We start from the raw sequence: 18,275 nt of genomic DNA on the forward strand, positions 1-18,275 counted from the left end.
TCTGCCTTCTCATCTGTCTTCTGATTTTATTCTGAAATTATCAAGGCACTGTGTTCGGATGTGCATTGTGGATAAGAGATAAGATAAGATTTTGTTCGGATTTTTTAACCCAGGAGGGTTAGCCATGCATGATAACCCGAGAAAGTCAGTGTGTCATCGAGGGACTGTCTGTCTTATTTCCATTGTGGTCCTTCAGTCTTCTCCCCCAGGATGCGACCCACACCAGTCGACTAAGACCCAGGTACCTGCTTGCTTGCTAGGTGAATGGGGATAGCAGGTGTAAGGAAACATGCCCAATATTTCTACCCTTGCCGGGGGTCGAATCACGAACACTCAGTGTGTGAGGCGATATCGTTGCCTACCAGGCCACGGGGCACCTATACATAAGTGAACAGTGTACTCACCTGTTTGTACTCACCTACTTGTGGTTGCAAGGGTCGATTCATAGCTCCTGGCCCGCCTCTTCACTGATCGCTACTAGGTCCTCTCCCTCATTGCTCCATGAGCTTTATCAATCCTCATCATAAAACTGTGTATGGTTCCTGCCTCCACTACGTCATCTGCCAGACTATTCTACTTCCTGATAACTCTATGACTAAAGAAATACTTCCTAACATCTCTTTGACTCATCTGACTCCTTGTGACCCCTTGTTTCTGTGTCCCATCTCTGGAACATCCTGTCTCTGTCCACCTTGTCAATTCCTCGCAGTATTTTGTATGTCATTATCATGTCTCTCCTAACCCTCCTGTCCTCCAGTGTCGTAGGGCATTTCCTTTAGCTCTGGAACTAGTCTTGCTGCAAACCTTTGCACTTTCCCTAATTTCTTGAAGTGTTTGATCAGGTGTGGGTTCCAAACTGGTGCTTCATAGTTCAGTATGGGCCTGACGTACACAGAGTACAGAGTCTTGAAAGATTCCTTACTGAGGTAACGGAACGCTATTCCCTGGTTTGCCAAGCGCCCATGCGCTGCAGCAGTAATCTGGTTATGTGCGCCTCAGGAGATGTACTCGGTATTATATTCACCCCAAAATCCTTTTCCTTGAGCGAGGTTTGCAGTCATTGGTCACCTACCCTATACTCTGATTGCGGTCTTCTTTGCCCTTCCCCGATCGTCATGACTGTGCATTTGGCAGGGTTAAGTTCAAGGAACCAGTTGCTGGACCCGGTTTGCAGCCTGTCCAGGTCTTTTTCAAGTCCTGCCTGATCCTCATCCGATTTAATTCTCCTCATTAATTTCACATTATCTGCAAACAGGGACACTTTTGAGTCTATCCCTTCCGTCGTGTCATTCACATATACCACATGTCATCATATATACAACACTGGTCCTAGGACTGATCCCTGTGGAACCCCGCTCGTCGCTGGCGCCCACACCTCATTACATACGATGACTCGCTGGTCTCCCTGTCAGGTATTCCCTGATCCATTGCAGTGCCCTTCCTGTTATGCGTGCCTGATCCTCTAGTTTTTGCACTAATCTCTTGTGAGGAACTGTGTCGAAGGCTTTCTTGCAGTAAAAGGAAATGCAATCCACCCACCCCTCTCTCTCGTGTCCTACTTCCTTTACCTTGTCATAAAATTCCAGTAGGTTTGTGACACAGGAATTTTCTTCCCTGAATCCGTGCTGGCTGTCATTTATAAGCTTGTTCCATTCTAGGTGATCCATCTCTCTCCTCCTGATAATCTTCTCCATGACTTTGCATACTATACACGTCAGTGACACTGGTCTGTAGTTTAGTGCCTCGTGTCTGTCTCCTTTCTTAAATACTGGGAGTACATTTGCTGTCTTCCATACCTCAGGTAGTTGCCCAGTCTCAAGGGATGTGTTGAAAATTGTTGTTAGTGGCACACACAACGTCTCAGCTCTCTCTCTAAGGACCCACGGAGAGATGTTGTCCAGTCCCACCGCCTTTGAGGTATCAAGTTCACTTAGCAGCTTCTTTACCTCCTCCTCGCTTGTGGTATTTCATCCAGCACTTGTTGGTATATCCCTTGTTGGTGTAATCCCCTATTCTGACTTCCCAGAGTAATTTCTGTCTCTACTGTAAATTCTTCCGTCTCATGCTGAGCTCCTCACATACTTCTTAGTCGTTTCTTGTTAGCTCCTCAACTTCCTTCCTCAGCCTGATTACCTGGTCCTTGATTGTTGTCTTCCTTCTAATGTGGCAATACAACAGCTTCGGGTTAGACTTGACTCTCGATGCTATATCGTTTTCGTACTGCCGCTGCGCCTCCCTCGTTATCAGTGCATACTCGTTTCTTGCTCTTCGAATAATCTCTTTATTTTCCCGGGCCCTTTGTCTTCTGTACTTTTTCAATTCTCTAGCACACTTAGTTTTTGCCTCCCTACACCTTCGGGTAAACGAACGGCTCGTTCTGGTCTTGCCATTATTTCTGTTGCCCTTGGGAACAAACCTTTCTTCTGCCTCCTTGCATTTTGTTGTTACGTATTCCATCATTTCGTTTACTGACTTTCCTACCAATACTCTTTCCCACTGACCCTCTTGCAGAAAGTTCCTCGTGCCTTATGAGTTTATGTGTATGAGAGTATACTGTGTGTCCATGTATTGGTGTATATTATATCAGTGTATGATCCCATAGCTGGTATATGCATTTATGAGTGAAAATTATATGTGTGTACGTGTGAACCTGTCTGAATATATATATATATATATATATATATATATATATATATATATATATATATATATATATATATATATATATATATATATATATATATATATATATATATATATATATATATATATATATATATATATATATATATATATATATATATATATATATATATATATATTTTATCACACTGGCCGATTCCCACCAAGGCAGGGTGGCCCGAAAAAGAAAAACTTTCACCATCATTCACTCCATCACTGTCTTGCCAGAAGGGTGCTTTACACTACAGTTTTTAAACTGCAACATTAACACCCCTCCTTCAGAGTGCAGGCACTGTACTTCCCATCTCCAGGACTCAAGTCCGGCCTGCCGGTTTCCCTGAACCCCTTCATAAATGTTACTTTGCTCACACTCCAACAGCACGTCAAGTATTAAAAACCATTTGTCTCCATTCACTCCTATCAAACACGCTCTCGCATGCCTGCTGGAAATCCAAGCCCCTCGCACACAAAACCTCCTTTACCCCCTCCCTCCAACCTTTCCTAGGCCGACCCCTACCCCGCCTTCCTTCCACTACAGACTGATACACTCTTGAAGTTATTCTGTTTCGCTCCATTCTCTCCACATGTCCGAACCACCTCAACAACCCTTCCTCAGCCCTCTGGACAACAGTTTTGGTAATTCCGCACCTCCTCCTAACTTCCAAACTACGAATTCTCTGCATTATATTCACACCACACATTGCTCTCAGACATGACATCTCCACTGCCTCCAGCCTTCTCCTCGCTGCAACATTCATCACCCATGCTTCACACCCATATAAGAGCGTTGGTAAAACTATACTCTCATACATTCCCCTCTTTGCCTCCAAGGACAAAGTTCTTTGTCTCCACAGACTCCTAAGTGCACCACTCACCCTTTTCCCCTCATCAATTCTATGATTTACCTCATCTTTCATAGACCCATCCGCTGACACGTCCACTCCCAAATATCTGAATACATTCACCTCCTCCATACTCTCTCCCTCCAATCTGATATCCAATCTTTCATCACCTAATCTTTTTGTTATCCTCATAACCTTACTCTTTCCTGTATTCACTTTCAATTTTCTTCTTTTGCACACCCTACCAAATTCATCCACCAATCTCTGCCACTTCTCTTCAGAATCTCCCAAGAGCACAGTGTCATCAGCAAAGAGCAACTGTGACAACTTCCACTTTATGTGTGATTCTTTATCTTTTAACTCCACGCCTCTTGCCAAGACCCTCGCATTTACTTCTCTTACAACCCCATCTATAAATATATTAAACAACCACGGTGACATCACAAATCCTTGTCTAAGGCCTACTTTTACTGGGAAATAATTTCCCTCTTTCCTACATTAACTTGAGCCTCACTATCCTCGTAAAAACTCTTCACTGCTTTCAGTAACCTACCTCCTACACCATACACCTGCAACATCTGCCACATTGCCCCCCTATCCACCCTGTCATACGCCTTTTCCAAATCCATAAATGCCACAAAGACCTCTTTAGCCTTATCTAAATACTGTTCACTTATATGTTTCACTGTAAACACCTGGTCCACACACCCCCTACCTTTCCTAAAGCCTCCTTGTTCATCTGCTATCCTATTCTCCGTCTTACTCTTAATTCTTTCAATAATAACTCTACCATATACTTTACCAGGTATACTCAACAGACTTATCCCCCTATAATTTTTGAACTCTCTTTTATCCCCTTTGTCTTTATACAAAGGAACTATGCATGCATATATATATATATATATATATATATATATATATATATATATATATATATATATATATATATATATATATACATATATATATATATATATATATATATATATATATATATATATATATATATATATATATATATATATATATATATATATATATGTCGTGCCGAATATGTAAAACTGGTCAATTAGCAAGAACTCATTTATAATTAAGTCCATTCTAAAATTTTCTCTTATACGTTAAAAGATATATTTTTTTCATTTAATGTTGATGTAAAATTTTATAATTTTGCACCAAAAGGAACTTAGAAAACTTACCTAACCTTATTATAACAAGCGCAATTTATTTTAGCCTAACCCAACTAAATATATCTTATATTTGTTTACAATAATTTAATACTAAACAAACACAGTGAAATATAATTTTTTCGTTAGGCTCAGAATGATTTTGGCGAAATTATTGCATACACAAATTTTCACTTGTCCTATTTGGCAAGATGAGCGTTGCTATTTAAGCCAAGATCGCAAGTTCTGCCTATTCGGCACGACATATATATATATATATATATATATATATATATATATATATATATATATATATATATATATATATATATATATATATATATATATATATATATATACATATATATATATATATATATATATATATATATATATATATATATATATATATATATATATATATATATATATATATGCATACGAATGTGCAGTGTGTATGTACGAGTGTACATACACTTTGTATGTACACAAGTAATTTTAAGAGCGAGTAATTTTAAGGATTACATATATTATTGGAGACAGCGTCTATGTGTGCAAGCAATGCAGTTTCTTCATTGTTTGAGAGTGTATCTAGAGGAATATTGACACAAGTTGTGAAGAGAGAGAAGTTAGGCAAGCAGCTAAAGAAAAAATAGTAAATAAATAGTAATAGAAAGTGATAGGTGCCATATAAACGATTCTCCCTCTATTCTATGCTATTTCCTTCCCCGCCCCATTACCACCAGACCCCGCCCTGCCCCGTCCCGTGCCCGTCCTTTCTCTGCCCTGTCTCCGCCCCGCACAGCTTCCCAGCTGCTGTAGGAGTACACCGTACAGCAGAAATTTCTGTAAATAATACTGTCTGTATTTTATGAGGTGGTAGGGCAGGTGTGCCCGACACATGACCAGCAAGTTGTATGTTATTCATCACGGGATAATGAATATTATACCCCATTACCACTACTACTACTACTACTACTACTACTACTTAAGGATCTCATCTGAGGAGGTTATTCAGCCCATGTCGTCTGTCCTGCAGGAGGAGTGGTTATGGGTCGAGTGAGTAGCCTGATGAGAACGCTGCAGGAGCGGCGAGTGGGTGGCACCCAGCTTGTGGATGACATCCAGCGTGAGGGTGGCACCCAGAGTGAGGGTGGCATCCAGCGTGAGGGTGGCACCATGCAGACAGTGCCAGACACTGTCGCTGAGTATGTCGTCTTTGGAGAGAGACAGGAGGGTAAGTAGTGCTTCACGTGTGTAAGTGTATTAGGCTGCCAAGTGAAAAAGACGGGATATCAAATTCCTATATCAAATAATGTTAAGCCCTAAACCCACGTGGGTTATTCAGCTCAAGACATGGTGGAGGCTTGATCCTCCGTCTGCTGAGTGTGAGACGGACGCGATTCCTATTTATTTTCAACTGCACCGAAAACAAGGGAAGCGCGGTAAATGAGAACGAGTTCTTGTGTCTAATACAAGGCTAAGTACTGACGGTAACCAAGACAGGTTCGGCTTGCTTGCTAAATAAACGTAAAACTACAAACAATAATCAAACATCACGATAACTGAGATGTTTGCTATAATCTACACCATATGTCCTCTACATAATCTATATTTAATAACTTCATCTGGTTTACATTACTGATATCGCGGAGCAGCTTATCAAAATTAGTTGTTCAGTAATTAAAATCTATCACAATGGTATTCTGAATCTCCAAGTTTGCGCATATTTTGAATCAAGTGATGGTGAGGCCAGGCGAAGTAGATCTCCTTTCTACCTCGCCTGATTGAAGGTCTCAAAGAGATAATAACAGTGACACACAGTACCACGGCCGATGTTTAGGTGTAAAATAAGTTTCCTGGCCGAGTATGTCAACAGTTGGTGTGTCTGATTAACGTGTGTCACGTGTCAGACACAAGGGAAGAACCAGGTCATCGTGTCAAAGCACCTCCAATATTTCCAGTACCAGCGTCTGGTGAACCTTTCTCTAGGCTGGTTATTGACTGTGTAAATCTCTTACATCGGATGCATAGAGAAAAATGAATGTTTGCCATTACGTGACTTCTGCTGTGGGGAGATTCTTCGTACAGACTGCGGGTGCTGCCGGAAATTCGATCATACAGTGGATTGATCTTCATGTCTAGCATCTTTCTTGAAGTTCTTTCTTAACAAGGAATAATCACAAGGCATTGGCGATCCTGGACATAAGCGGTATAGTTAAGGATGAGAGACATGTGAGAGACAAGTGAGAATCATAGTTGAGGGACAAGTGTAAGAAAGGTGAGGAACTAATTTCTGTGTGTGGAGAGCTGAATGACACCGAATTCCATTTAATACAGTAGTGAGGATGAAGTGGACGACCCTGGTTTCGTCGAAACCAAGTTACCATCTCCATCATTCTCGCGTCTTTAATCCACCAAGAGAGATGATGCAGAAATAAAGTTTAGACGATGTCACCAGGTAATTTTTTTTACTTTTGTCATACTTGTAGTTCTTATAGTCAAAATAAAAAAAAAATAACTCTCCTCTTGAGAGGAAAGAAAATATCAAGAAAATCAAGCGTTAGAGTGGAACTAAGTACGAGAGATTTCTGGTTTAGTTTGAACGAGGTCGTTGCCGGACACGTCAGCTGGAAAGTCTTTGTTTATGTTTCTGAATTCGGGTGTTGCTGGAAGTCTTCTTCTCACACTGCTGCACATACACAATACTCGGATCATTCTCTATTTTGACGTATATGTTCTTTAGTCTCTCTCTCTCTTTGTCTTCCTCCTAAGCATCCTTCATCCTGCCTTCCTCCTAGACATCCTTCACCCATCCTTCCTCCTAGACATCCTTCACCCTGCCATCCTCCTAGACATCCTTCATCCTTCCTTCCTCCTAGACATCCTTCACCCTGCCTTCCTCCTAGACATCCTTCACCCTACCTTCCTCCTAGACATCCTTCATCCTGCCTTCCTCCTAGACATTCTTCACCCTGTCTTCCTCCTAGACATCCTTCACCCTGCTTTCCTCCTAGACATCCTTCACCCTGCCTTCCTCCTAGACATCCTTCATCCTGCCTTCCTCCTAGACATCTTTCACCCTGCTTTCTCTTAGATATCCTTCACCCTGCCTTCCTACTAGACATCCTTCATCCTACCTTCCTCCTAGACATCCTTCACCCTGCCGTCCTCCTAGACATCCTTCATCCTGCCTTCCTCCTAGACATCCTTCATCATGCCTTCCTCCTAGATATCCTTCGTCATGCCATCCTCCTAGACATCCTTCACTCTGCCTTCCTCCTAGACATCTTTCACCCTGCCTTCTTCCTATAAATACTTCACACTGCCTTCCTCCTAGACATCCTTCACTCTACCTTCATCCTACCTTCCTCCTAGACACCCTTCATCATGCCCTTCTCCTAGACATCCTTCACCCTACCTTCCTCCTACATATCCTTCATCCTGCCTTCTTCCTAGACATCCTTCATCCTGTTTTCCTCCTAGATATCCTTCATCCTGCCTTCTTCCTAGATATCCTTCACACTTTCTTCCTCCTAGACATCCTTCACCCTGCCTTCCTCCTAGACATCCTTCACCCTGCCTTCCTCCTAGATATCCTTCATCCTGCCTTTCTCCTAGACATCCTTCACCCTGCCTTCCTCCTAGACATCCTTCATCCTGCCTTCTTCCTAGACATCCTTCATCCTGTTTTCCTCCTAGGCCTGGTCACAGACCGGGACGCGGGGGCGTTGACCCCCTGAACTCTCTCCAGGTTAACTCCAGATATCCTTCATCTTGCCTTCCTCCTAGACATCCTTCACACTTTCTTCCTCCTAGACATCCTTCACCCTGCCTTCCTCCTAGATATCCTCTATGCTGCCTTCCTCCTAGACATCCTTCACACTTTCTTCCTCCTAGATATCCTTCACCCTGCCTTCCTCCTAGACATCCTTCACTCTGCCTTCCTCCTAAACATCCTTCACCCTGCCTTCCTCCTAAACATCCTGCACCCTGCCTTACTCCTAGACATTCTTCACCCTGTCTTCCTCTTAGACATCCTTCACCCTGCCTTCCTCCTAGACATCCTTCATCCTCCCTTCCTCCTAGATATCCTTCACCCTATCTTCCTCCTAGACATCCTTCACACTGCTTTCCTCCTAGACATCCTTCACCCTGCCTTCCTCCTAGACATCCTTCACCCTGCCTTCCTCCTAGACATCCTTCACCCTGCCTTCCTCCTAGACATCCTTCACCCTGCCTTCTTCCTAGATATCCTTAACTCTGCCTTTTTCCTAGACATCCTTCACCCTGCCTTCCTTCTAGACATCCTTCACCCTGCATTCCTCCTAGAAATCCTTCATCCCGCCATCCTCCTAGACATCCTTCACTCTGCCGTCTTCCCAGATATCCTTCACCCTGCCTTCCTCCCAGACATCCTTCACCCTGCCATCCTCCTAGATATTCTTCACCCTGCCTTCCTCATATACATCCTTCACTCTGCCTTCCTCCTAGACATCCCTCACCCTGCCTTCCTCCTAGATATCCTTCACCCTGCCTTCCTCCTAGATATCCTTCACCCTGCCAACCTCCTAGATATCCTTCATCCTGCCTTCCTCCTAGACATCCTTCACTCTGCCTTCCTCCTAGACATCCTTCACCCTGCCTTCCTCCCAGACATCCTTCACCCTGCCTTCCTCCTAGATATCCTTCACCCTGCCTTCCTCCTAGACATCCTTCACCCTGCCTTCCTCCTAGATATCCTTCACCCTGCCTTCCTCCTAGACATCCTTCACCCTGCCTTCCTCCTAGACATCCTTCACTCTGCCTTCCTCCTAGACATCCTTCACTCTGCTTTCCTCCTAGATATCCTTCACCCTGCCTTCCTCCTAGACATCCTTCACTCTGCCTTCCTCCTAGATATCCTTCACCCTGCCATCCTCCTAGATATCCTTCACCCTGCCTTCCTCCTAGACATCCTTCACTCTGCCTTCCTCCTAGACATCCTTCACTCTGCCTTCCTCCTAGATATCCTTCACTCTGCCTTCCTCCTAGATATCCTTCACTCTGCCTTCCTCCTAGATATCCTTCACCCTGCCATCCTCCTAGATATCCTTCACCCTGCCTTCCTCCTAGACATCCTTCACTCTGCCTTCCTCCTAGACATCCTTCACTCTGCCTTCCTCCTAGATATCCTTCACCCTGCCTTCCTCCTAGACATCCTTCACTCTGCCTTCCTCCTAGATATCCTTCACCCTGCCTTCCTCCTAGACATCCTTCACTCTGCCTTCCTCCTAGACATCCTTCACCCTGCCTTCCTCCTAGACATCCTTCACCCTGCCTTCCTCCTAGACGTCCTTCACTCTGCCTTCCTCCTAGACATCCTTCACTCTGCCTTCCTCCTAGACATCCTTCACCCTTCCTTCCTCCTAGACATCCTTCACCCTGCCTTCCTCCTAGACATCCTTCACCCTGCCTTCCTCCTAGACATCCTTCACTCTGCCTTCCTCCTAGACATCCTTCACCCTTCCTTCCTCCTAGACATCCTTCACCCTGCCTTCCTCCTAGACATCCTTCACCCTGCCTTCCTCCTAGACATCCTTCACCCTGCCTTCCTCCTAGACATCCTTCACTCTGCCTTCCTCCTAGACATCCTTCACCCTGCCATCCTCCTAGACATCCTTCACCCTGCCATCCTCCTAGACATCCTTCACCCTGCCATCCTCCTAGACATCCTTCACCCTGCCATCCTCCTAGACATCCTTCACTCTGCCATCCTCCTAGACATCCTTCACTCTGCCTTCCTCCTAGACATCCTTCACCCTGCCTTCCTCCTAGACATCCTTCACTCTGCCTTCCTCCTAGACATCCTTCACCCTTCCTTCCTCCTAGACATCCTTCACCCTGCCATCCTCCTAGACATCCTTCACCCTGCCTTCCTCCTAGACATCCTTCACCCTGCCTTCCTCCTAGACATCCTTCACTCTGCCTTCCTCCTAGACATCCTTCACTCTGCCATCCTCCTAGACATCCTTCACTCTGCCTTCCTCCTAGACATCCTTCACCCTGCCATCCTCCTAGACATCCTTCACCCTGCCATCCTCCTAGACATCCTTCACCCTGCCATCCTCCTAGACATCCTTCACCCTGCCATCCTCCTAGACATCTTGCGCAAATAAACTGAAGAAATATCAATCACGGTACCATATAGTGTTCAGAACAATACACAACTAAGCTCGCACTCTAATGAATAAATGTCGCACGACGTTTCATAACCGAGTGAAACATCGTCTAGAGTTTCGTCTAAGAGCTTCACAGTTCCTATCTCTTCTTCCTATCACAGAGAGTAATTCTCCCGCAGGTACACTCACAATGACCGAGCCTCTGCGAGTGGCGTTCACTGCTGCAGGCAGCGCTGACGGGGAGGCCAGGCGGCCCCTGCTGGCCTACAGTCTCCATCAAAACCTCGACTTTTATAACACTTTCGAAGTGCTGGGTGAAGAGCGAGGGGCGTGCCCCTACTACCCTTACTCCGCCCACGCCACGCCCACTCAGGTCAGCCACGCTCCTATCATTATTATTAATTTTACTATTATTTGCTTTATTATCATTAGTTTTATTATTATTAATTTATAATAATAATAATTATTATTATTATTATCTATTATTATTATTGTTATTATTATTATTGTTATTATTATTATTATTATTATTATTATTATTATTATTATTATTATTATTATTATTATTATTATTATTATTATTATTTATTATTTATTATTATTATTATTTTTATTATTATTATTATTATTATTATTATTATTATTATTATTATTATTATTATTGAGATATTATTTCCGTTGCTATTAGCGTCATGGTTATGCGCTAAATCTGTACGGGTCATACAGGTTTCGGGGATTGGGAGGTAGCTAAGCTTGATCCAAGGATGGGAGAATGTAGCTCCAACTACCTGGATCAGAAACATTTCTAATGAACCAAGTGCCAATGCTGCAGAGTGTTCAGTGGCGCAAGGGATTATTGGTGAGGTAAATCGCCAGACCTTTGTACTGCGTCTTTCTTGCGTGACGGAGCTGTGGGACGGACACAGGTGTTACTCTGTGTATTATCCAGACAGAATCCCTGTTGAGGTTCCTAAGAGCCGTTTTATAAGTTTCCAGTATTGCTTGTGAAGCTGGTTTTATCCTTTGTATCGGATCTTTCTTTTCTGTGTTTGTTCTTGTTCTCTGCTTCAAGCTCTTCACTAGTAAAGTATTTCTCTAGCTATGACTCCTTGTCGTCTGTTTTTCATATATTTCTTTATCAAGTGAAGTATTCTACCTTATTCCTCGTATCTAGTGGAGTCTTCTCCCTAATGCCGTAAATCTGGCTTGTATTTAGTTTGTAAATTTGTTGCCTGTTAGGCACCGGATCAAGAGCTTTCTTACAGTCCAAGAATGTTCAGTTTGCCCTCCCCCCCCCCACACAAACAGCCTTTCTTGTCTTTCGTCAATTGTCATTGAACTCTATTTAGTTAGTGAAACAATATTGTGACTGTTTTAAATCTCTGTTGTTGGTGTTTGACTCCACGAGATGTTGTCTATCACTGTGTGTGCAAACATGAGGGATATTGATCTATACTTTACGAATTTCTCTTTCTCACCCTTTAAATATTATTAATACACTGACCCTTTCCTAGCTGTCTGATTCTTTACCCTGCTCTATTTTAGCATTGTAAACGTGTACTCTTCTAGATCTCACTTACTGCAGTTGCAGAACCCTGTCTCTGAAGTACTCAACAACTGTCACCTGACTACCTGGCTCCTAGAGCCCTCTCATGTCGTACATATTAATAAGACTAATAAAAAATAACTATATAAAATTGTTTTAATCTTCCGTCTCTGTCCACCTTCAGCTTGAACAAGATCCTCGGCTACTGGTGGTTCTCCTGCTGGGAGGTTCCTGGGCTCCCTTCCTGGATGAGGTACTGAGGGGCCTTGCCTCACAGACCTACCCAAAAGACAAAATGGGTATCTGGATCTTGGCCAAGGTAATGCTGAGGATGAAGAGTGTGACATTAATATATATATATATATATATATATATATATATATATATATATATATATATATATATATATATATATATATATATATATATATATATATATGAATAACAGCACGGCGACTAGTTAAGGAGTCGAACCCATGCTGCTTTGGCAACTCATGATGCCTTAATCCACGGGACCACACAATCCCTAAGAGTAGCACATCCAGCGGAACTGGATGTTGTACTCGCTATCCAAGGACATACGTTGGTATGGATGAATATAGGATAATTTCATTCTTCTCCCTGTTTGGTGTACTAGTACAACGAGCAGTATTTTATATTATTGTACCCACGAACAAGTGGTATTGATCAATAACAACATTGCAACTAGCCAAGGAGTCGAATCCATGCTGCTTTGGCCTGCCTCATGGTGGGCGAAAACTCTTGACGCCCACTTATCCTGTACTTATCCAGCAGCTCCTGCCTTCTGCCCTTCCCATTACCTGACATATTATCCAACCTGCTGACTATGTCACCTACACCAGCTCTTGGGAGGCACACCCTCTATCTGAGCTTCCTATGTCTGTTACAAAAAGCACAGTCCATATATCTTACCTGAGAGTCTCCCTCAATTAGAATATTCTTACCTTGATTAGCAGGGGAATCAGTGGTACCTTTAACCTCACTAACCACTGAAATACACTCCTCCTGGAGAACAGAGAATCGATTTCCTACCTTGACGTCTTCTCTATTAACCTTATCATCCTTCTTCCTGAATTGTGAACCACTGCCACTTAAAGCGGCTGCAAATCTGTAGCTCACTGCTGGTAACCTTTTCCTCCTCACCAGCTCCCACCATCTCACACTCACTCCCAAACCCATCTAGGTGAAGCTTCAGCCTCCTATTTTCCTCCTGAAGAAGTAGAACCTCCTTCTTCATCACTTTAACCCGAGATTCCATAACACTACAGCAAGCCATGGTCTCGGTAACACCCCACGCTGACTCCCAGACAGCTTGGGACACTGACCTCACGTGACCTTTGACTTCAGCGTATGTATGTATGTATATATATATATATATATATATATATATATATATATATATATATATATATATACACACACATACATGAGTATGTGTGTGTGTGTAATGGTTGTCATAATCATCATCATAATGGTTGTCATCATCATCATCATAATGGTTGTCATCATCATCATCACAATGGTTGTCATCATCATCATCATAATGGTTGTCATCATCATCATCACAATGGTTGTCATCATCATCATCATAATGGTTGTCATCATCATCATCATAATGGTTGTCATCATCATCATCATCATAATGGTTGTCATCATCATCATAATGGTTGTCATCATCATCATCATAATGGTTGTCATCATCATCATCATAATGGTTGTCATCATCATCATCATCATAATGGTTGTCATCATCAACATCATCATCTGGCTCCTCCTCAGACAGGTCAACAGGAGACAGAAATCTCCCAGTTTATGGCGCGTCACCAGCATCAGTACGCGTCCCTGGAGGTGACCAGGGACCAGGAGCTACAACCACACCTGGCCAGGTAAGTCACTGCCATGGAAGTGACCAGGGACCAGGAGCTACAACCACACCTGGCCAGGTAAGTCACTGCCATGGAAGTGACCAAGGACCAGGGTTTAGGGCCATCACTTGGCCGAGTAAGTCATTGCGGAGGCCATCAGCAGTCTACCTGAAAGATGTTGCAGGGGTCAACGCCCCCGCTGCCCGGTTCATGACCAGACCTCACGGTGGATTAGGGCCTGATCAACCAGGCTGTTACTGCCGGCAGCACGCAATCCAACGTTCAAAATACAGCCCGGATGGTCAAGCACTGACTCTAGGTATCTGTCCAGTTCCATCTTGAAGAAAGCCAGAGGTTATTAGTAATTCCCTTTGTGTATGATATGATGCTGTTGAACAGTCTTGGGCCCCTGACACTTGTGTTTTTTCTCGGTGTTAAATATACTGCTTTTCATTGTGAGATATTGCACCGTCTGCCTAGTCTTTTGCTTTCATACGGACCAGTCCATCTAGGATTTTCCAGGTGTAAATTATGAAGTGCATTTCTCGCCTGCGCTTCAAGGAGTACAGGTCTAGGGTCTTCATACGGTCCTAGTAATTGAGACACTTTACTGAACTTATAAATGCAGTGAATGTCCCCTGTACATTCTCCAAATCTGCAATTTCATCTGCCTTAAATCCTAACCTTATCTGTCAGCAACACCATTCAGTAGTCTGTTGATCTTGCTACTTCCTCCATTAACATGCTTAATTGACTCATATTATGGTACTGGATCTGCTAGTTCTTATCTGCACTCTTGTTTTTTCTTCAAATTAATTTGCTAGATCTTTTCCAATGAGACTTTTATAGCTTTCTGATAAACCAAAATTTTATTCGGCACTGTTTTTGTTTAGTGATAATTTAGTGAGGGCACTGACTTTATCGTGCCCCATCCTGGAGTCTATCTGGAGGGTGTTCTAGGGGTCAGTGCCCCCGCGGCCCCTGGAGGCATATGCAAGAGGAAATCCGCAAAACAAACGTTTTTAAATCCTTTATCAATAATTCGTGTATATCTGTGTCTGGCTTCAGACACAAGCATGTTATAATCAGGTTGTCTATAGCAAGCTTAAGAACAATACTCTTAACAGACAGTCCAGTTTGCGTGGTAGAAGCCTGGACATTAATTATAACACGTTAATGTATTACCATCAGGCTCGTATATGATTACAGCCCTACCTGCCCTCCCAGTGTCAGAGTTAAGAGAACCAGAGAACCACCAGGCTGGATCAATGGTCCCAGTGTCAGAGATAAGAGAACCAGAGAACCACCAGGCTGGATCAATGGTCCCAGTGTCAGAGTTAAGAGAACCAGAGAACCACCAGGCTGGATCAATGGTCCCAGTGTCAGAGTTAAGAGAACCAGAGAACCACCAGGCTGGATCAATGGTCCCAGTGTCAGAGTTAAGAGAACCAGAGAACCACCAGGCTGGATCAATGGTCCCAGTGTCAAAGTTAAGAGAACCAGAGAACCACCAGGCTGGATCAATGGTCCCAGTGTCAGAGTTAAGAGAACCAGAGAACCACCAGGCTGGATCAATGGTCCCAGTGTCAGAGTTAAGAGAACCAGAGAACCACCAGGCTGGATCAATGGTCCCAGTGTCAGAGTTAAGAGAACAAGAGAACCACCTGGTTGGATCAATGGTCCCAGTGTCAGAGTTAAGAGAACCAGAGAACCACCAGGCTGGATCAATGGTCCCAGTGTCAGAGTTAAGAGAACCAGAGAACCACCAGGCTGGATCAATGGTCCCAGTGTCAGAGTTAAGAGAACCAGAGAACCACCTGGTTGGATCAATGGTCCCAGTGTCAGAGTTAAGAGAACCAGAGAACCACCAGGCTGGATCAATGGTCCCAGTGTCAGAGTTAAGAGAACCAGAGAACCACCAGGCTGGATCAATGGTCCCAGTGTCAGAGTTAAGAGAACCAGAGAACCACCAGGTTGGATCAATGGTCCCAGTGTCAGAGTTAAGAGAACCAGAGAACCACCAGGTTGGATCAATGGTCCCAGTGTCAGAGTAAGAGAGCCAGAGAACCACCAGGCTGGATCAATGGTCCCAGTGTCAGAGTTAAGAGAACCAGAGAACCACAAGGCTGGATCAATGGTCCCAGTGTCAGAGTTAAGAGAACCAGAGAACCACCAGACTGGATCAATGGTCCCAGTGTCAGAGCTAAGAGAACCAGAGAACCACCAGGTTGGATCAATGGTCCCAGTGTCAGAACTAAGAGAACCAGAGAACCACCAGGTTGGATCAATGGTCCCAGTGTCAGAGTTAAGAGAACCAGAGAACCACCAGGTTGGATCAATGGTCCCAGTGTCAGAGTTAAGAGAACCAGAGAACTACCAGGTTGGATCAATGGTCCCAGTGTCAGAGTTAAGAGAACCAGAGAACCACCAGGTTGGATCAATGATCCCAGTGTCAGAGTAAGAGAGCCAGAGAACCACCAGGCTGGATCAATGGTCCCAGTGTCAGAGTTAAGAGAACTAGAGAACCACCAGGCTGGATCAATGGTCCCAGTGTCAGAGTTAAGAGAACCAGAGAACCACCAGACTGGATAAATGGTCCCAGTGTCAGAGCTAAGAGAACCAGAGAACCACCAGGTTGGATCAATTGTCCCAGTGTCAGAGCTAAGAGAACCAGAGAACCACCAGGTTGGATCAATGGTCCCAGTGTCAGAGTTAAGAGAACCAGAGAACCACCAGGTTGGATCAATGGTCCCAGTGTCAGAGTTAAGAGAACCAGAGAACCACCAGGTTGGATCAATGGTCCCAGTGTCAGAGTTAAGAGAACCAGAGAACCACCAGGTTGGATCAATGGTCCCAGTGTCAGAGTTAAGAGAACCAGAGAACCACCAGGTTGGATCAATGGTCCCAGTGTCAGAGCTAAGAGAACCAGAGAACCACCAGGCTGGATCAATGGTCCCAGTGTCAGAGTTAAGAGAACCAGAGAACCACCAAGCTGGATTAATGGTCCCAGTGTCAGAGTTAAGAGAACCAGAGAACCACCAGGCTGGATCAATGGTCCCAGTGTCAGAGTTAAGAGAACCAGAGAACCACCAGGCTGGATCAGTGGTCCCAGTGTCAGAGTTAAGAGAACCAGAGAACCACCAGGCTGGATCAATGGTCCCAGTGTCAGAGTTAAGAGAACCAGAGAACCACCAGGTTGGATCAATGGTCCCAGTGTCAGAGCTAAGAGAACCAGAGAACCACCAAGCTGGATCAATGGTCCCAGTGTCAGAGTTAAGAGAACCAGAGAACCACCAGGCTGGATCAATGGTCCCAGTGTCAGAGTTAAGAGAACCAGAGAACCACCAGGCTGGATCAATGGTCCCAGTGTCAGAGTTAAGAGAACCAGAGAACCACCAGACTGGATCAATGGTCCCAGTGTCAGAGTTAAGAGAACCAGAGAACCACCAGGTTGGATCGATGGTCTCAGTGTCAGAGTTAAGAGAACCAGAGAACCACCAGGTTGGATCAATGGTCCCAGTGTCAGAGCTAAGAGAACCACCAGGTTGGATCAATGGTCTCAGTGTCAGAGCTAAGAGAACCAGAGAACCACCAAGCTGGATCAATGGTCCCAGTGTCAGAGCTAAGAGAACCAGAAAACCACCAGGCTGGATCAATGGTCCCAGTGTCAGAGTTAAGAGAACCAGAGAACCACCAGGCTGGATCAATGGTCCCAGTGTCAGAGTTAAGAGAACCAGAGAACCACCAGGCTGGATGAATGGTTCCTTGGGAAAGGATCGTGAGAAAATTCCCGGTGGAGCGCGGGGGGTGAGTGGAGAATGTTGGTACGAAGCTGAGTTGCTGATCTCAGCTCAAAGAAGACGTGAGGATATTTCTTGAAACTGAGATAAAATGAGACGTCGTCACCATCTTTAATTTGGAGTTTAGCTTGTCATTGGCTCACCCATCGGATTATTTTCGAGGCCTTAAATGCCTTCAACTTTAAGCTACAC

General features: G+C 44.1%; 1 protein-coding gene across 1 annotated transcript in view; it reads left to right on the top strand.

The window, feature by feature from the left end:
- Nucleotides 1–18,275, top strand: part of LOC128690727 (multifunctional procollagen lysine hydroxylase and glycosyltransferase LH3) — a 124,914-nt gene that overhangs the window by 7,186 nt on the left and 99,453 nt on the right. The window contains exons 5-8 of the mRNA XM_070088211.1: nt 5,730–5,927; nt 11,031–11,224; nt 12,582–12,716; nt 14,198–14,304. Coding sequence (XP_069944312.1) covers nt 5,730–5,927; nt 11,031–11,224; nt 12,582–12,716; nt 14,198–14,304 — 634 coding nt within the window. The remainder of the gene's footprint in view (nt 1–5,729; nt 5,928–11,030; nt 11,225–12,581; nt 12,717–14,197; nt 14,305–18,275) is intronic.

This window comes from Cherax quadricarinatus, chromosome 24 (assembly GCF_038502225.1).
Source record: "Cherax quadricarinatus isolate ZL_2023a chromosome 24, ASM3850222v1, whole genome shotgun sequence".
Classification (NCBI taxonomy): domain Eukaryota; kingdom Metazoa; phylum Arthropoda; class Malacostraca; order Decapoda; family Parastacidae; genus Cherax; species Cherax quadricarinatus.